The sequence below is a fragment of the Armigeres subalbatus genome, chromosome 3, assembly GCF_024139115.2.
Source record: "Armigeres subalbatus isolate Guangzhou_Male chromosome 3, GZ_Asu_2, whole genome shotgun sequence".
Classification (NCBI taxonomy): Eukaryota; Metazoa; Arthropoda; class Insecta; order Diptera; family Culicidae; genus Armigeres; species Armigeres subalbatus.
Genome location: NC_085141.1, coordinates 23,442,586 through 23,463,974, shown reverse-complemented (window position 1 = coordinate 23,463,974; position 21,389 = coordinate 23,442,586). Strand labels below are relative to the sequence as shown.

General features: G+C 38.3%; 1 protein-coding gene across 5 annotated transcripts in view; it reads right to left on the bottom strand.

The window, feature by feature from the left end:
* Positions 1–621: 621 nt before the first annotated feature.
* Positions 622–21,389, bottom strand: part of LOC134224692 (glycerol kinase) — a 43,194-nt gene continuing 22,426 nt past the window's right edge. For all 5 annotated transcript variants that reach the window (XM_062704208.1, XM_062704211.1, XM_062704212.1 and 2 more), the window contains exons 8-12: positions 2,917–3,030; positions 2,741–2,832; positions 2,508–2,604; positions 2,108–2,250; positions 622–1,536 (exon numbers count right to left, since the gene is read on the bottom strand). In XM_062704208.1, coding sequence (XP_062560192.1) covers positions 1,442–1,536; positions 2,108–2,250; positions 2,508–2,604; positions 2,741–2,832; positions 2,917–3,030 — 541 coding nt within the window. In that variant the 3' untranslated portion in view covers positions 622–1,441. The remainder of the gene's footprint in view (positions 1,537–2,107; positions 2,251–2,507; positions 2,605–2,740; positions 2,833–2,916; positions 3,031–21,389) is intronic.

The following is a 21,389-nucleotide window of genomic DNA, read 5'->3' as shown; positions in this document are numbered from 1 at the left end:
CCTTTTTCCAGGAAAGCCCCTATTGTGAGCTCCGGTCTCCTCTAAGTTTATACAAAGTTGAGCAAATTTTGTTAAAGGAGGTGTACACGAGATCATGTTACTAAAAATAACCACTTCCGGAGATAGAAACTGTTCCTTGCATCTTCTCAATTTCCTTTCTTGGGCCGAACCGGCACTGTTGTCGCTTCATATGTCGAGTCTTATGACAGTTGAAGACATTCCATTATAAGAGCTTAACTATTTCCTTTTTATTAATATGCTTTCAAGTTTTCAATGGGAATGACGGTATTTATATGGGAAACATACAACTTTTCAAATATGTGAGACCATTACTCCTTGATCAATTTATCTAAAAACATGGCGTCAATATCTACATATCCCGTTTCATTTACCTTAAAAAATTTCAGTGACTTCAACGACTTCGAAGAACTACTTTCAAGCGACGAACCCCATTTTTGAAAATTGCAATTCTGTGATCGAAATAATCTCGGAATTGTGCAAATCATTCAAACAAACATCCTTCTCGTGTTTTTTCTATCGCTGGTTATATTTATTTATTGAAATCATAATTATAAAGTATTAAAAGGGTGACTTTCGGATACAAACTAAACACATCGCAGCTCATCGGCAAAATATTGTGTATAATAAAATCTTTTGTAACGTAGCATTAAGTACTGTATAAAAAAGTCTTACAATCGTCGTTTCTCGTTGGATTGCTACTCGGTAAAAGTAAAACTACTTTCTATTCACAATATAATTGATTACTGTAAAATAATCTACCTGCTTATGGCAACAATAAAATTGAACTCTCTATATGTTAGGAATAGGGTCCATAATTTGACAAACAAATTAATTAATCGATTAAAGCTGCATCTAACACAATCAAACGCATCATCATTCCAACAATTAAATCAACCCTAACAGTTTGTGTAAAAAACAAATCACATCCTAATTTTTCCTTTTGTTCCTAGCAAATGTTCAATTCGTTATTGTATAAGTACTTGACTGTTACAATCTCCTATTTGTGTCTTTTTTTAAGAACTATTTCCAATTTGTTACCTACAAGGAATGAAATGCTAGCTTGCCAACAGCTTTGTAAAATTATTGAAAGGTACTTTTTGACAGTTGCACTTGGGTAGAGCCATTCGCGTTGTGCACTCGCATAATATTACCTACCTACATCTATACTGTTCACTGCATGGAAGCATCACACCGGTTTTGGTTTTTGGTTCGCTATTCGTTCTAATCATTCATACGCTTTCTAACCTATCTAACGTACTGGAAACTTGAGCACCCCCAGAGTTTTAATTGTCAGATTGTTTGTAACTTTAGGCTTACCCTAAAACTAACTGACCCCGTCCATCAACGGTTGCTCGTATATTGCACTGTTGGAATAAAACTTGCAACGCGATTGAGTTCCCGCTGAGGCTAGTCAACCACCTCAGCTTCGTTTGGTCTGCGAAAATATTAACATCACGAACGAACTCAACAGGAACAGGCCGGCCGGAATCGATGCTAGCAGGGAGTAGCGTTCGTCTGCGAAAGAGGTGGAAAAAAATGATAAAAGTGAGAAATATTCTAATTTTATAGCTTTATTTTTATAATTCTTATCAGAGACGTTCTATCTGCTTATATGAATCAAATTTCCAATTGCGTTTTTTGTTTATTTTGTAAAATTCCACTTCAATCCTTCCATTGATTAAAATGGAACTGTACCGAATACATTATGTTGAAGCCATGCATGAAGTGTGCTTTTGCGAAGGCATCAACCAAAAAGTAACGACTAGCTTCTTTTATGAAGTTAAGCTTTGATATATTGCAGTGCAGCAAGCGCAAAGTAGAATTATCAGGCTGATTTTTTTAAATTAACATTTAAATTAATCCAATACCATTGCGTCTATTTTCCGACGTTTCGGTGTGTAATTCACCTTCTTCGGGGTTGGTTGGACAGAATTAATGGATGGTGAAATACGCACCGGAACGTCGGAGAATAAACACCATCTCGTTTTAGCCGTTTTTCGTTGACTTAAAGAGCCGATAACTGCTTCACGACATAGAGAATACTAGTCGAAAGCATTCTATATAAATATAAAGTATAGGATCTCACCTGTCATGGCGTCACTCTTCTTGGTGACAGCCCAACCCAAACTGCGCTGGACCGCCATTTTCCACTTGGTGTACCGAGCATTCCGTTCCTCTTCCGTCGTCGTGGGCAGGAATGTTTCATGGGAGATATGTTGGGCATAGTCACTGAAAATATTAAATATTTAGATTTTTTCAATCAATGATTTTTTTTAAATTTCTTTATCAATAGTTGCTTTCACACATTTAATAATTCTAAACCAATTTAAGTGCCAAGAAAAGTGCCTTCCACAATTATTTATTTTAGTTCGTGAAATGTTTTGATGAGATACACAAATTGAAGTAGAACAATCTAGAAGCTGTTATAGAAACAGCATTTGAAGCACTTATTAGGGCAAGCAAGGGCAAGGTCAAAACGAACTTACCGACTGTCGGACTCCATGTTGTAGAGATCGATTCCCTTGGCCTGTGCCGCCGCCATCGCCGTACCCAGTGTGGCAGGATCGCTGACTTCCGTTTTCACTGATGAGGATTATGCAAAAAAAAAAAACGAGAACAGACAAGAGCGCACGCGACACCCAAATTACGATTAGTGATTCCGCATGTCGATCGAAAGCTAATTTAGAGGCAGGGTTGAACCCATGCCAAATATACTTACAAACTGGGATCCCAACCAGATCGGCCTGAAGCTGCATCAGCAGTGTGTTATTGGTCATGATACCGTCCGCGTGCAGTTTGTTCAGATTGATGCTGTGTGGGTATGGGAATACGAAGCGATTAGAGGCTGTAGCTAATTTGCATCACGCTTAGATGACTAACTGTCTCTATACTCACCCACAGTCTTTTTTCATTGCCTCAATAATGTCACGTGTCTGGAAGCAAACCGCCTCCAACGCGGCCCGGATGATGTGATGCTTGGTGGTGAAGCTGGTCAAGCCGCAAATGATTCTGAAAAATAACGATCAAAAGGGAAAACTTAGTCACACTAAATGAAGTCACGTTCGAGCTTAAACGGCAATCAACTGATCGTGTGCACCTCAAGAATGCAGCTTCGTATCCAATCAAGGCAGATGACTATCGAAGGGAGCAATGATTTGATACGTAAAACGTAGAACGTAGTGTGGCTTGCCTCTGTGGTAGCGTCACTTCAAAACAAGTGCATTGGGTCCGATTGTCTGTGGCATGCAAAACCGGTACTGCACTTGACATTGCAGCGCACGGCAAACCAGACAGCAGCATCAGACGACTAGAAATGTAGCGAAAGACCATGTGTTGGCGCGCGATTTGAAGGATTACGCGACACGTTTATTACATTATTGCAATGTAATGATTATCATGCCATGATTAGCATTGCAGAGGAAGATGTTTGTCACATTGAAATTGAACTGCATCTAGGGTGATGAAGCTATTTTTGACATAAGTTTAATATGATGCTTGTATCTTTTTTTGATGTCCTCGCAGTGTACACGCTTATTAGCAAAAACATCTAAATAAATTGATGCTTCCTTAATTTTTGGTAGGTACAATATCAGCACTCTAGGCGTTCCAAACTTATTCATATGTCCCTAAAATTCTTTAGTGTTCTAAGTATTTTTTTTTGCAACGAACAAATGTTTTTCTATCGCTTACACTGATAAGACTGCTCAAAAGGTATAAAACTGTTTTCTGTTTATTTCCTGGGTTTAAAGGTTTTACTATCAAACAGACTTGAAACAAATTACTGGCTTTAGGTGCTGTTGTTGAATAAACTGAATCATATGGTTGAAAGAGACTAGTCAGTGGTCATTGAGATCAGTTGGGGCTAATATAACACTAGTACTGATAAGAGATTATTATGTGAGTGTCAGAAAATCATGAATTAAAGAAGTTTTTTTCCGGGGACATCCCCATGAAACATGTATCTTGATGCTAAGCACATTCTTAAAAATTTTCAGTATTATTGGCCATTAGCTGGTGTCTTAATAAACATTGGAGGTGAGTAAAGCGCTAATATGACCAAAAATAGTCTTCTTCAGCTAAAATTGTTTGTTGGGGTATTTGCAGAGTAAGCGATTGATAATGTATTTAAAATTCCACTAACAATCTTTAGCAGCGCTCTTCTGCTCATCATCTAAATAAATCTACAGCAGTAGTCGATGCATACATTTAATGCATGTCTTCTTCTTCATTGGCATTACATCCCCCACTGGGACATTGTCGTCTCGCAACCTAGTATTCATTCAGCCCTTCCGCAGTTATTAACTGCGAGGTTTCTAAGCCAAGTTACCATTTCAGCATTTGTATATCATGAGGCTAACACGGTGATACTTTTATGTCCAGGGAAGTCGAAACAATCTCCAATCCGAAAACTGTCTAGACTGGCACCGGGAATCGAACCTAGCCACCCTCAGCATGGTATTGCTTTGTAGCCGCGCATCTTACCGCACGGCTAAGAAGGGGTCCCATTTAGTGCATGTATTGCTATTAAAACCACGCCAATTAAATACTTATTTGAAAGAACTTTATCGACCTTATGTGCGAGCAAAACGTGCTTTGCCATCGCGTCCGAACAAGCAGGAAAGGCTAGGTATGCCTTGACGAACCTATGCAGGTGTCACTGTCGTTGCCTGACATGAACTGCAGGAGAGATAAAATCATTTCCCCCTGGGTTCTATTGATTTCGGTCGAACCAAGGAGTCCACCTGTCTTTTTAAGCTATTCCACTCTCGTTGCCACCTAGATAGAGGTTCTGAGGTTTTCCGCGTGTCGTAACACTTCACATTTTCCTCAACGACCAGGCCTGCGATTTCGCATGCTGATTCTTGCAATACAATGTGGATTGCATTGATCACTCGAAGAATATCAGTTTGTGCTTGCTCTCTAGTTTCTGTCCGTTGCAGTTCGCACTGAGTGCGGAGGCCCAGACCGGGCCGCTATTCCCTAGGACTGATATCACCACGATTTCTAGCAAGTCATGTTTACTGGAATTGCCTGCCAGCTGGTTGAACGGCCTCATTTGTTCACTTCTTAGGAAAGGGCAAAACGCTCCGATCGAAAAGAGTTCATCGCCGTACCAAACTGACTATCTACAAAACGCTCATTAGACCGGTAGATCTCTAAGGACACGAGAGGAGGACCAACGCGCACTGGGAGTTTTCGAAAGGAAAGTGCTGCGAACCATCTATGGTGGAGTGCAGAGGGTGGCCGGTACGTGGAGGAGACGAATGAATCAAGAGTTGCATCAGCTGTTGGGATAACCATCCATCGTTCACACCGCGAAAATCGGAAGACTGCGATGGGCCGGGCACGTAGCCAAAATGTTTTCGGTGCCAAGAAATTCGGTGAAAATGGCTCTCGACAACGATACGACGGGAACAAAATGGTGAGGTGTACAGCGAGCAAGGTGGATCGATCAAGTGGAGAACGATATGCGGACCCTCCGCAGACCGACGTGCAGCCATGGACCGAGCTGAATGGAGAAGACTTTTATGCACTTATGCAGTGCAGGCCACTGCAGCCTTAGTCTGATAATAAATAAATAAATAATACCATCTACCAGAGCTGCGGCAAGATAAAGGGATTATCTACTCTCTTTACTTTGTTACGGATAGACGTTTTTATGAATAATCATTTATTTCTTCCTTTCGCCTAATATCGAGAAATGGTAGCGTCTGTCCGCTTTATACCGGGCAGACGCTACCATTTAAAGGAGGCATTACTTATTCTTCCCCTTAAATCAGAATTTTTCTTTTAAAGAAGATTTTATCGACTCCTTTCGCCTTATACTGAGCAGATGCATCCTTTTAAAAGCAGGCGTTACCCCTCCCTTCGCATTACACCGGGCAGACGCATTCTTTTGAAGAAGGTATTATCAACCCCTTTCGCCTTATACCGGCCAGATGCATCCATTTAAAGAAGGCGTTACCCCTCCCTTCGCCTTATACCGGGCAGATACATCCACTTAAAGAAAGCATTATCCCTCCTTTCTCCTGATACCGAGCAGACACATCCATTCAAAGAAGGCATTATCAACTCCTTTCGCCTTACACTGGACAGACGCGATCTTTTAAAGAAGGCATTATCAACTAAAATAGATAAAAAAAAATCGGGTCCTGGTAGGGTACGGGTTTCAGAAATAAAATACTGAATATTATTTTATTCAGTTTTATTAATTGTTAGACATGTTCGTTGATTGGGCTTACATTTTTTTCGACTTGAAAAGAACCAGAAAATATCTAGTTTTAATTTTCAGGGCAAAACTTTAGTGCGGGCTTAAATAATTAAATTATGTCGGGTTCGGGTTGAGTACGAGTTTACGAATACAAAAATTCTCGTGTATGGGTCGGTTTCGGGTTTGACAAAAAAAATTCCGGGTTCGGGTCGGGTCCGGGTTTGAAGGAAATTTACAAATCGGGGTCAGATTTGCAAAATGTGAAACCCGACCATCTCTAGGGCAGACGCATCCATTCAAAGTTTTTCATTTTTTCAGTAGTGTTTCAGTTTAAGTGTTTGGCCACCTGGCCCTTCTTCTTTAGTTTTTTCCTTGTTTCTTTTATATAGATAATTGTTTTGTGTTCAATTTTACATTTTAACCCTGAGGAGGCATTAGTTAATGAAGTAGACATAACCTTTAGAATTACCATCTTTCATTATTTAAATCACAATTCAAAAGAATTTAGCCCGGATTGCGTGTAATTAAGCAGAAATCGGTACACTCACAAAAAACTTCGCATTATATTCATGAGTTTACACATGGATTTTTGCAATGGGGGTAGCGAAATGAATTCCATGATTTCGACATATATATTCTATGCGCCCACATGCATTGCATGTACGTTCACACATACTTTCCATGTGGGTCATAGTATCCATGTGTGAATTTGTATGCAAATAAGTATGTGCCGACACATGATATGCATATTTCAAAATACATGGATTTTTGCCATAAAGTATGTGTCGATTTTCCTGAGTGTAAATACTTCAATAATAATTATTCTAACTGAACTCCGCCAAATGGCATTCCGCGGAATGACTTTCGGTAAAATGGTACATTCCGCGAAATGTCTTTCGGAAAAAAGGTGCATTCCGCGAAATGTGTTTCGGAGATTTGGTACATTCCGCGAAATGTCGCACCGCGAAAAAAAATTCAGCGAAATGGTTTTCGGCGAAATAGTATACAACCGAGATTCTGGCATAGTGTCATAGTGTGACTTTCTGACACCATTAATACGACCTGGGAAAACTGGGTATGTTTAGGTTTAGGTTTTAGTTTAATATACAGGCCGGACTCGATTATCCGGAGGCTCGATTAACCGGAGGCTCCATTATCCGGTGAAAATGGCTCGATTATCCGGAGTAATATTTTTACCCATCTCACAAAAATAGAAATATGTATTATCAGTGTGTATCCGTAACGTACCCAATATGTGCAAGACACCTAGTAATGATAGTGTCTTTCTCGCTTTCCTAAGGGACTGTTCACAAATTACGTAACGCTTTAGGGGGAGGGAGGAAGTCAGACCAAGCGTTACGGTCCGTAAAATTAAACCTTCCATAAAAACCCAGATCAATCCACCTAGCGTTGGTGGTGCCTTTCTCGCGCATTAAAATAATAAGAAAAACACATAAGAGAGGTCGAAATAGAACTTTAGGGGATCTTACTTTTTCCATCAATTCATATGCATTTGCGGTCATTTTAATGCATTGCTGCAATCTTTAAAAAAAAATTCCCAAAACAATGTTTTTTCAATAACTTTGGAACGCAATGACCGATCAGGCCAATTTTCAATAGGAAACAACTAGACCGCATTCCGCGTCGGCTGCAACCTGCGAGCAAATCGAATAATGCTAAGTACCAAAAAGTGTGTCTCACATTTTTGTACACACACACACACACACACACACACACACACACACACACACACACACACACACACACACACACACACACACACACACACACACACACACACACACAGACATCACCTGAATTCGTCGAACTGAGTCGATTGGTATATAACACTATGGGTCTCCGAGCCTTCTATCAAAAGTTCGGTTTTTGAGTGATCCTATAGCCTTTACGTATACTTTGTATACGAGAAAGGCAAAAAGGGTTGCGAGGGGGAGAGTGAGGTATCATAATTATCAAATTCAGCGTTACGAATTTTGTGAAAGAACCCAAAGGGAACAGAAATTAAGAACATTCATAATCAGACCGCATCGTGCTTTCGTGCTGTGCGGTTCTTTCTCTCTTTGTGGAAGGAAGTTTTTAATACTACCCGAAGCTATTTTAACTTCAACGGTGCTTCTTAGCACTATTTGTACCCACTGATCCCGTTACGATCTTTGCAAGGACCCGTGCCTTCGTTTTACGTTGGACCCGTTTGCGGAAGTAAAATTCCGACAAGCGGTGGTAATCCTGCAGGGACACCGTTCTGGGAAAAAACCTCTTAGAAGGTCACGTCTCCACGCTCAGCAATGAGCATTAATAAAAACAAGAGGAAGGGGGAGTCTCTGAATTCTCCACTTCCTTCAAAGAAACAAGGTTTCAAGACCGTCCTGCCTAAGCGCGGAAAAAATAGGAGGAAGCTGGAGAATTCAGATATTCCTTCTAACTCTAATATCGGAAATAATTCATCTCCAATCGAACTGAGCAATCAGTTCGATTTGATTAATGATGAAATTGAGCAAATCGAATATACCTCTAGCCCAGGTGATTCGATTCATGCGAAAAAGCAAAGGATTCCGCCAATTGTGGTATCTGTTGCCGAGTTTTCTGGCTTCCGGAATGAGATTTTGAGTAACCTTCAGGGGATCAAGGTTTCATTTCAGATTGCTAGGAAGGGTGACTGCCGCGTTTTACCGGGATGCTTTGACGATCGCAAACGTCTTCTTCAGTATTTAACTGAGAAGCGCCATAAATTCTTCACATACGACGACAAAACTGAGCGATTGTTCAAAGTCGTCTTGAAAGGTCTCCCCAGTGATGATAAATCACTGGATGAGATTAAAATTGAAATTTCTCAATTACTTGGATTTTCACCAGTCCAAGTAATTAAGATGAAAAGAAATCCCACTCTGGTATTTCCCAAAGGGCATTTCTCAAGAATTTTATTTAGTTCATTTTAACAAAAGTGAACTAAATAATATGAAAAGTTTGGAAAAGGCCTGTATTATGTCCCATGTCCGTGTTACATGAAAACATTTCCGCAGGCCTGGGGAAATTTCCAAAACCCCACCCAGTGCCGTAAGTGGGGTCATGGAACCAAACATTGTCACATGGATGCTAAATGCATGATTTGTGGTGGAACCTCTCACGCCAAGGACGCATGTCCTGTGAGAGAAGATTCCAATAAATTTAAGTGCGCAAATTGTGGGGGCAATCATAAATCCAATTTCTGGGAATGCCCTTCACGCAAAAAAGTTTTGAATTCCCGTGCAAAATTGATGACGGGAAATTCCAATCGGATCCCAGATTCGACGGGTAGAAATTTTTCAAACGCTCAAATTTCGAAACCGGTTACCGGTCGAGCAATTGATACCCACCACAATTCACAAACAAATTTTGCCGCTCGTCAACGGGTAGCAAGCACTTCAGTAAATTCCAATTTTTCCAATGTACCTACGTATGCAAACATCGCTGCTGGTAGACAAAATTTCTCTTCTCAAAATGAGGTTTATACCCATGTCCCAACGGAAAATAACGGGCATGTTGCCGATTCAGGTAGCATGACTGCTTCCGATTTTGATTTCTTAACTGAACAATTGCATCACATGATTGATGCAATGTTCAAAGCAAATACCATTCCAGAAGCTGTTCAGGTTGGTATAAAGTACACACAAAAAATTGTTATCGGACTCCGTTTTAATGGATCTAAATAATTTTGTGAAAGTTCTAAATTGGAATGCCCGCTCTCTAAAGGGTAAGGAAGATGAATTATTCAACTTCCTAACAGTTCATAATGTGCATATTGCCATTATAACTGAAACCTATTTAAAACCAGGACTCTCCATTAAACGAGATCCAAATTATTTTATCTACAGAAATGATCGTCTTGACAGCGCCTGTGGTGGGGTCGCCATTGTCATTAATAGACGTATCAAACATAAATTATTTTCTTCGTTTGAAACCAAAGTTTTTGAAACCTTGGGAGTTTCTGTTGAAACAAATTTTGGTCAATTTTCCTTCATTGCAGCCTATTTGCCTTTTCAATGCAATGGGCAGCAAAAGAATTTGTTGAAAGCTGATCTTCAAATGCTGACTCGCAATAAATCAAAATTCTTCGTAATTGGTGACTTCAATGCCAAACACCGTTCATGGAATAATGCTCAAAGCAATTCCAACGGCAAAATTTTATTTGAAGATTGTTCTGCGGGATATTACACTATTCAATATCCCAATGGCCCTACTTGTTTTTCTTCCAGTCGAAATCCTTCTACAATTGATTTAGTTTTAACGGATTCAAGTCAGCTGTGTGGCCAATTGGTAACTCATGCTGACTTTGACTCTGATCACCTTCCTGTGACATTTGAAATCTCACAAGTAGCCATTTATAATCCAATCAGCTCTACTTTTAATTATCATAGAGCTGATTGGGATTTATATAAAACGTATATCGATAGGAATTTTGATGTTGATATTCCTCTCGATACCAAAAGTGATATTGATAATGCTCTCATATCTTTGACAAATTTAATTGTCGAAGCCAGAGGCATTGCAATTCCTAAATGTGAAATTAAATTCAACTCCATTATTATTGACGACGATCTTCAGCTACTGATCCGTCTTAAAAATGTGAGGCGAAGGCAATACCAAAGAACTCGCGATCCCGCGTTGAAAGTTATTTGGCGAGATTTGCAAAATGAAATTAAAAACGTTTCGCTATTCTGAGAAATACCAACTTTGAGAATAATGTCTCGAAGTTGGATCCCAGTTCGAAACCCTTTTGGAAATTAACGAAAATTCTTAAAAAACCTCAAAAGCCAATTCCAGCGCTTAAAGAGGGAAATAAAATTTTATTAACAAATGGCGAAAAGGCTCAAAAACTTGCTCAGCAGTTCGAGAGTGCCCATAATTTTAGTCTAGGTCTCACTAGTCCAATTGAGGATCAGGTTACACGGAGCTTCGAAGACATTCTCAATCAAGATAATGTTTTTGACGCTTCGTTGGGAACTAATTTGGATGAAGTGAGATCTATTACTAGAAAATTTAAAAATATGAAAGCCCCGGGTGATGATGGTATTTTCTACATACATAAAAACTTCCTGAGAGCTCTTTATCCTTTTTGGTTAATATATTTAACAAATGTTTTCAATTGGCATACTTCCCAGATAAATGGAAAAACGCCAAAGTCGTTCCAATTTTGAAGCCGGACAAAAATCCAGCTGAGGCTTCTAGTTATCGCCCAATCAGTTTGCTTTCTTCAATAAGCAAACTGTTTGAAAAGATTATTTTAAATAGAATGATGGTTCATATTAATGACAATTCTATTTTTGCTGATGAGCAATTTGGTTTTCGCCATGGGCATTCAACCACTCATCAGTTATTAAGAGTTACGAACTTAATTCGGCTCAACAAATCTGAAGGATATTCGACTGGAGTTGCTCTTCTTGATATAGAGAAAGCATTTGACAGTGTTTGGCATGAAGGTTTGATTGTAAAATTGATGAATTTTAATTTTCCTCTGTACATTATTAAACTGATCCAAAATTATTTATCAGATCGCTCACTGCAGGTGAACTATCAGAATTCTAAATCTGATAGATTACCTGTAAGAGCTGGTGTTCCCCAAGGCAGCATACTGAGGCCCATATTGTATAACAGTTTTACTCCTGACTTCCCTGATTTACCACCAGGGTGTCAAAAATCTTTGTTTGCAGATGACACAGGTCTCTCAGCCAAAGGGCGTAGCCTTCGTGTCATTTGTAGTAGATTGCAAAAAAGTCTGGATATTTTCTCAACTTACTTGCATAAATGGAAAATTTCCCCGAATGCTTCCAAAACTCAGCTTATAATTTTCCCACATAAGCCGAGAGCTTCTTATTTGAAACCTTCTAGCAGACATATTGTCACTATGAAGTAGGTTCCAATTAATTGGTCTAGCGAAGCTAAATATTTAGGACTTCTGCTAGATCAAAAATTAACTTTTAAAAATCACATTGAAGGCTCTCAAGCCAAATGTAACAAATATATTAAGTGTCTATATCCACTTATAAACAGAAAATCAAAACTTTGTCTTAAGAACAAACTTTTGATTTACAAACAAATTTTTAGACCTGCCATGTTGTATGCTGTGCCAATATGGACTAGTTGCTGCAATACCAGAAAGAAGGCACTTCAGAGGATTCAAAATAAAATTCTGAAAATGATTCTGAAGTTGCCTCCGTGGTATAGTACCAATGAACTTCATAGCATTTCTAATATTGAGACATTGCAACAAATGTCCAACAAAATAATTTCCAATTTTAGACAAAAATCGTTGCAATCTTCTATTGCAACGATTAACTCCTTGTACCCTTAGTATAAAATAGGTTAAGATTAGTTTAAGTAGAAAACATTGAAATTCCTACATGGTTCAATTCAACCAGAGGAAAAATTCTAACTGCCAGAGGCAATTGAAATGTATTAATAATAACTAAAACTATAACATAGCAAATAAGGATGATAGTGTTAAGAAAACACGGAACACCTAGTCTAAGAGATGAATGCATGTATTAGATAATCTATATAAAAATGGAATGGTCTGTGTTCGTATCCGCATAACTCGAAAACGGCTAGATGGATTTTTTCATTTCTTTCAGCAGAAACATTCGATACAGTTTCCGACGGGTTTATATGATATTTCCTAATGCAAAAATTACGAGTAAAGTTGAGCAAATCGTGAAAAACTAAAATTATGATTCCTATGCGAACTTTGCATGGGCAGTTCGGAACGCACATTCTCGCCTACTATGCAGGACAACGTCTGCCGGGTCGACTAGTTAGCAAATAAAATTAGTTAAAAAAAAAAAGAACATTCATAAAAATGGCCAATTTATGAATTTCAATTCAAAGCACCGATATTTTTTTAGCATTCGTATGTACATAATGAGTACAGCATTGACATTGTGACTCATGCTACCAAATGGTCCTCCGGAATATCCGGAATGGGTTCGTTCACAAATTACGTAACGCTAAATTTGACGATTTTGAACCTCCATCCTCCCCCTCGTAACGATTTGTATATGGAAGGTTTAATTGGTTTGTATGAATCGTAACGCACGGTCTGACCGACTGACTCTCCATCCAGCGTTTCGTAATTTGTGAACAGCCTCAATATTTATATGAAAAAATGGTTATTTCGCCAACGGTAGTCCATGTATAGATTCAAACACTGGAAAATGTATACGCGTAGTAACAACAAAAAATTCTTGTGTTTAGGGAACATCCATTAATAAGGTAACGCTTAGAGGGGAGGGGTGGGGGTTTCCCTGTAGTGTGACAATCCATACATTTTTTTAGATACCTTATACAAAAAGGGGGATTAAAAATGGCCATTTTTTACGTTTCGTAATTTATGAATTAATTATGAAATGAATATTTTCATTTTCTAAAGAATCACTCGGTGGCCATACACAATGTTATGCTCAGAATGTCGGACTATAACCCGGTGAAAATGGTTCCTGATAGGGATCCACAGGGGACAAGAAGGCGAGGTGCGCAGAGAGCAAGGTAGTTCGATTTAGGGTCCCTCCGTGGACTACACAGTTGGCGACGTGCAAATACTGCAGAGGCCTTAGTTTGAATAAATCAAATGAAATAAATTCCTTTGTTAGAATGTCAAATGGTGCTATGCAAAGAAAATCATTATTTTTTGTTTTATTTCAAGGATGTTCCGGAATTTTCGGAAGGCGGTGGTTAGAGGTGTGTGCCGCGCCGCCGACAGTTTATGGCAATCCCATTGAAATTCCATAGGATTTCTCGTGAAAAGGCTATTTTTCTTGAAAATTCCTTACATTTTTTCGTTCAAAAATCGAAAAAGCTTTTCGTAAAAAACTTAGAACATTTAATGGAAATTCTGAAGAATATTCTTCGAAATCTCGAAAACACTACCGTTGAGATTCTGAGTAAATTTCCTTGAAATTAGGAAGATCTTTTTGTAGAATTTAAAAGAAAGAAATACAGGATCACCATCTTTGACCAGAGCTCGCACAGACTGAATACTTAACACTTAGCATTATACAACGGACAGGACATTCACACAGCACCTAAAGAACAAGTGGAGCGTTTCCCGGTTAACGAAATGTTTTCTCCTTACTAGGGCGGGAATCAAACTCAAACTTCAATCCGAAAATTGCCTAGACCGGCACCGGGAATCGAACCCAGCCACCCTCAGCATGGTCTTGCTTTGTAGCCGCGCGTCTTACCGCACGGCTAAGGAGGGCCCCCGAAAAAGAAGCGTTTGACCGAAAATACGGTCGAACTGATAATTTGGCAGAAAAAGACGTTTGCTCCGACAGCTCATTTGTTCGAAAATGGCGTTTGGCTGAACGGGTCGACGTTTTTTGCCATATAACCTGATCAGCCGAATAACATTTTCGTCCAAGGGGATTTTCGATGACAAGGTCTATTCGACCAAAAGACCTGTTAGGGCATACAGCTTTTTCGGCCAAATGACCAGTTTAGTCGTATCACCAAACCATTTTCCTCATAATAACCGTATCTGACAAATGGAATTTGGCTAGATAGCTTTCGGCTTAACGTGTTATTCGGCCATGTGGTATTCGGTCAAATGACTTTCAACCAAATGGTCCTTCCGTCTTTTGAAAAATTTCTCGTAAAATTTCCGAAGAATTACTAATAGACGACATAAGGAATTTCATGTAGAAATCCAAAGAAATTTCGTAAAAAAATCAAGTTGAAATTCCGTTGGAAACAGTTTTTGTGAAACTTAAAAAAAATCACAAGGAAATTCTGTTAAATTCGAAGCATCCATGCGCGGTGGTATAGGCAAACTCCTTAACAATTTCCCGTGAAAATTTCATATAAATTCCCGTGAAAACTTTAGAGCAATTCCTGTTGAAAATTAAAAAAAAAAACTTGGAAGAATCTCCTGGGACAGCTCATTAGATTTTTCCGGGGAAATTAAAAGGATTCTCCCGTTAATGTCTTAAAATATCCTGAAACAAAAACTTTGCGTTACGAACGTAATAAAAAAATCGCCAAGCCATCGCCGACCAAAATTATGACAAATGTTGCCGCCGACGATTTTCGGATCGGCGCTGACCTCTAACGGTAGTCAGAATCCATGAACGGACCAACGGGATATTTTATAAGATATTATATAACCAAAATAAAGATTATTTGAACAAAAGTCAAATTTTCAGCAACAACAAAAAAATGGCTCGATTATCCGGAGTGAATTTTTTTTCTACACTCCGGATAATCGAGTCCGGCCTGTACTGGGTATGTATATTAAATCTTAATGCGTACCATGCAAATTGTTTGAGTCAACTATCAGCTGTCTTCGGTCATTAGGTAGGTATATATGTTCATAGATTACTAATAGACTTTTGGAATAGTCAGTTGATCCAAGTATTTACTATTACAAAAAAGCATGAATGAATATCAACTTCATGAATGTCGTATCACAACATGGTGATTATAAACTTGATTTCATCAAAGCTATTTTTATTCAACTCACCGATTGTGTGTAATCTAGTGTAATCTAGAAAGGCTGCTGTACGCGTTACTGAAAGCAACAGAACACTGTTTTTTAAGAACCTGCTATTCTTTATTGCACTCGTAAGCTCAACATCGTCTGTCACAGTCCGAATCTTGCTGGTAACTGCAATACATACACTTGTCGACAAGTAATTCGATTGCCGGGTCCGGTTTTGCCACTTTGAATTTGTAGAAAACATATTTACAGAACTAGGTTTATTTGCGCACACACTTACGTCACGAATTATCACCATCGTCCTCCATCCTGCTATAAAGAATGGTGCGCGCGCTCAAGGAACAGATTACTCACAGGGATGCAGCACCCAACTGACCCCAAGCAGTGCCCTAATGTCAATGTTTCTGCGACGTTATCAGCACTGAATTGAAACTACAAACAAACTTCGTTTCAGATCAAAGTCCGCGGCCAACCTGGCCAAAACTGGAAATCTGGAGGGATTTTTTTTTTCAAAACCACATATCACTTATGCAAATGATTCCCATCGATTAGTGAACAGGGTTCCTGCCAAAGTCTGCATCACCTCAGTCAGTTATCATGCTTGGACTGACGTTGCAAGAGCTGCGAAAGCGGCTATTTGTGGTGCGGGTGCGATTTACTCTCAACATGTGGCGAAACTGTGCTGCTCATAAAATCATCCGCGTTTGGCGGTATGCCGATTGGAAGGCGTCCAATCGCAGCGCAGGCTCGTCTAATTTGACGCCGCATTAATTTGAGCGATAGGGAAATTGACGTGTTTATCAAACAAGTCATATATCAAAGTAAACTGACAAGTTCGAGTGATTATTAGAGCCGTTGTAAAGCAAGCTCTGTTTTCGGTTAACGCATGGAAATATGTTTGAGTGTTTTTTTTTGCAGTGAACTGGGACAACCTTTGGCCGTAATCGTAAAAGCGCATTCGAGCATCACCTCATCATCGAACCAGCCCCCGACTGGTTATGAAACGATTTTTTTTTCGCACAGAAAACTGGTTAATCCACCTAGTGATGATGATGACTTCTCGTGTATTAGAAATCTAACGTCGTTACGTAATTAATTAATGCGTTTTCTCTGGAAATAGGGGAACTGTTCCGATCTCCATCTCACTGTACATATATCCATCTCATCGCTAAACAAAGAAATACGGCACCAAATTCGTCGCTTCTTTTTGTCAACATGCGTGCTCACTGCTGAAAAAAATCACAAAAATAATAAACAAACCAAATTCCTTTCCATTGCTTTGTTTTTGATGGGATGGAAATAGGAGCTATAAGATGAAGTGGCGAACCGTTCCCCTACGTGAATTTCTTTAGATCTTTTTGTTTTCGCGTTTTGCTTGATTCCGATTCAAGGTTACTGACCGATTATGCAAAACGCGCAATCTGTTGAGATTCTCACAATCGACGTGATTGGTAGATTATCAATGATGGCCGCCATAAAGTCTGCACTTATCCGCGCAATTTTATTAGTCGGTGACCTGCCCCATAGTATGTGACCATAGTAAACAAAACAACAGCATTGGAAAAAGTAGTTGTACACTAGGGTTTGTTTATTACGCGGTTTGTTTTAGCTTCTTTCTGGACTCTAGACTTTAGTAACATTGAGTTAGTCAGTTAAAATATTGGATTGCTAATGGCGCATTAAATCTTGTGAACAACATGTTCGTTCAAGGCGGTACTTTATGTGTCAAATATCTTTGTTTTATATCACAGTAGCTCATTTTTTCACTCGTGAAAACAAGAAAACCAAAACAATTAATTCAACGATCAAACTCTTTACGCGAAATCCGAATTACTGTGATTGAATTATGTTGATCACAATCAGGTGGTAGGTATTTGAAAAGTTGTGAAAATTGAGGTAGACCAAGAAATTGATGAACATGGGTGAGACCCCGTGCGTTTCGCAAGACTGTGCGGGTTCTGGAAGCATTTTGCAATACTGATTTACTTTTATATAACGATCCATTTGCTAAATACACATGGGCGTGACTAGTTCATATTTTTGGTTTCAATGCAACCCTTCTAATTATCTGGGAAATATTTTTTCAGCATCTTTTGAGAAAAAAACTATGAAAAAGGTCAATCACAGATAAAAACAGTTTTTTTATAATCCAAAATGGCCGCTTGTTGTTTCACCTAATATTTTCGAGGGAATCATGCTCAAATAGTCTCCGGGTAATGAAGTTATATTCTTATTTGAGTCAAACAAAATTGATATAAAGTCCATTGCTTCTTTATCGAGATTTGAGAATGCAAAATTTCCATAAACAATTATGAATTTTCCACAGAACAAAAATTTCCATCGAAAAAAATTGAAATTTCCATAAATAAATCACCCGAGCAACACAAGTTAAACAAAAATGGTTGCAGCAACTTATATGTGACTAAATGTGGTCACATGTGAGTTGCAGTAACCTATGTGAAGCAAGTGTGCTGCTAGGGCAAAGTTAGAAATAAACAATTACAAAACTTTCCACAAAAAAATCAATAGAAAGCAAGAAAAAATATGAAATTTGTCATTAAAAAAAATCTAAAAAGCAATAAAACAGAGCATTTTTTTCATAGATGACCCCTTCTTTAAAAGCGTTTATTGGTTATGGAAAATCTAATCAATTTTATTGCTTTTTTATATTTTCCATGAAAATTTTCTTATAAAAAAATATTTTTGAGCATGAAACATTTTGATTTCCTAATTGAAAATTCTTCTTTTACAATTGAAATTTTTGCTATAAAAACTTATGCTTATTTTTTTGTGAATTTTTTCCCATTGTTTATGGATTTTTTTAATTAATTTAGGGAAATTTTATATTTATTTATTACTTATACACTGATTTCTTTATTGACAATTTTGGAAATTTTATTTTACTGGCATTATGGAAGCTATTCAAGAAAACTCCTGAAGAACTTTCCGTGGAGGAACACTAAAAAAACAAACTATTGTGAAGGGTTTTCTGCGAAAACTTTTGGAAGTATGTACTCAAAAAGGAGCTCAGAAAAAAAGTTGGAGCAAATTTTTTTAAGAATCTTTCTTAAAACAATTCATGAATGTACTTCTCGAGGTATCAAAAACAAAAATCTGGTTAGATTGTCTCTGTTAGTATTGTGACGTTCCTATCAAAAATGTATCTGGTTTTATTGTCTCAGTTAATACTTTTACTGATTTAAGATCAACTTTCCTATATTATTTATTTAAAGCCTCTAATCAAGCACGGAAATATTCATTTTACTATCACTTGCGTCGACACTCAGCAGACAGCTTCGTCATTAATTTGTGTTTGTTTTGATCGGACATTCGCCAATGCAGGTACGAATATCTCGCAGTTCGCAGTAAGCTCTAAAAGTTCCAAACAAAATTTGCCGCCTGATCCTCAATAGCAAATTGATATTCAAAAGTAAAAAATGATTATCGATTTATCGATATATTGGAATGAATATTTTGAATTGTGGTTGATTTGTACCGACAAACGATGATTCTATCACTTTTTAAACCTAACTGAAGCGCGTCTTTAAGAAATCTGACTTTAATATGTTGAATCCATGCTTTACAATATTAAATGATATTCAAATTTTGAGATTTGAGCCTGGTTCATACACATTCCGTTCTATTAATTTGCACGGTCAAATTTGCACACGACTGGCAACTTGATTGTGTGCTGGATGCTGTTTGAATGTAGTTTTAATTTTTTTTTGTCCCTGCGCTGAAAAAGCGCTGCACGTGTGAATCGGCCTGAAGAGTTGATCCGCTGTGGATTAAAAATCGGGTGAATGTAAGGCCGAATTGAAAAACCAGCTCTTTTTAATTTTTTGCTTTATTTTTTTTAAAGGCGTTTAAAATAAGGATTCTTTGGGAAAAAAAATCGTTGGAGCGTTTTGACGAGAAAGGTCAATTTCTGATGAATCTTATTGATAAGTAAAAGGAATTGCTTCAAGAGTATCAACATAAAAATCTCATGAATTTCCTTGAAAAGCCTTGATGCTCTGGGAGGAGTTTTTGAGGAACTCAATAGGTAGTAAAATACGGAGAAGTGTCGTTTGGCTGAAACCCATTCGGCCGAAAGCTATTTGCCCGAATGCCACTAGGCCGAACAAACCATTAGGCTGAAACCCATTGGCCGATAATCATTTGGCCGAAAGGGTAATCCGGCCGAATAGGTCATTTGGTCGAAAGGGTCATTTGGCCGAAAGAGACATTTGGCGGAATAGGATATTTGGCAGAATAGATCATTTAAAAAGTGAGAAATGATGAGTGAGCAGTGAGACGTCTCTTTTCTTAATCTTCATTTCTCACTTCTCACTGTGTAAAGTTAGTAGGGAGACGTCTCACTTCTCAATTCTCCCTGCTCACTCAGTGACCCGTTCCACTACTCACTTCGCGCTTCTCATTTTTAACAGTGAGAAGTGAGAAATGAGGAGTGAGAATAGAGACGTCTCAATCCTCAATCCCAATTTCTCACTGTAATAAGTGAGTACAACCGATTCTTTTTTTACACGGGGGATGCGTTCCGTGTAAAAAAAGTTTTCAGTTCAAAATTTGAAAATCCGTGTAAAAAAAGTTTTATGATTTCTCGACGAATCATGGAAAATGGAGTAACTTTGCAAAAATTTTGTATGGGATTTTTTTTACATGGCCATGTAAAAAAAATCTGTGTAAAAACAGAATCGGGTGTAGTGCGAAGTGGTTGATAGACGTTTCACTACTAACTTCATGTTTCTCACTTTACAGCGAAAAGTGAGAAATGAGAAGGGATACGTCTCACTTCTCACTGTGAAAAGTGAGTAGTGCGAAGTGGGTAGTGAGAAGCCTCACTACTCATTTCGCGCTTCTCACTTTTTACAGTGAGAAGTGAGAAATGAGGAGTGAGAATAGAGAAGTAACATTAGCACACCTAATATCTCACTCCTAACTGTGAAAAATGAGTAGTGAGTAGTGAGACGTCTCACTTCTCACTTCGCACTACTCACTTTCAGAGTGAGAAGTGGGAAATAAGTAGTGAGAAGTGAGACGTCTCACTTTTCAAAACTCATTTCTCAATTTTCGAATTACATATTCGGTCAAATGACCTTTTCGGCCAAATGACCCTTTCGGCGTAATGACCCTTTCGGCCAAATAACCCTTTCGGCCAGATCACATACATTTTCAGTGCAAAACGTAAACAAACGAGCATAAATTCCATACAAAAATCCAAGATGGCTGAGTTGGGGATATTTACAAGTCGGATAACCTGTACATAAAAAAATCTTGAACTACCCTTCCCTGTAAAATGCATTGAAATCCTCCATGGAGAGCTTCCTGTAGAAACATATTTTCAAAAAATCATGTAGAGAAACTAAACAGTTTTTCAACCAGGTTAGGGACAAAAGGTCGAAAGACAAAAGGTCGAAAACGACGAAAGGACAAAAGGGACAAAAGGTTGAAAGAAGATAAGGTCAAAAAGAACTCAAAAGAGACAAAAGGTCGAAAGCAAGAAAAGGTCGAAAAGGACTTCCTTCCTTCTTCTTTTTCCTTCTTCATTCTTCCTTCTTTCTCTTTCCTTCTCTGTACTTCTTTCTCCTTTCCTTCTTCATTATTTATTCTTCTTTCCTTCTGTCTTCTTTTTCTCCTTTCCTCTTTTTCCTTTCTTAAACTTTCCTT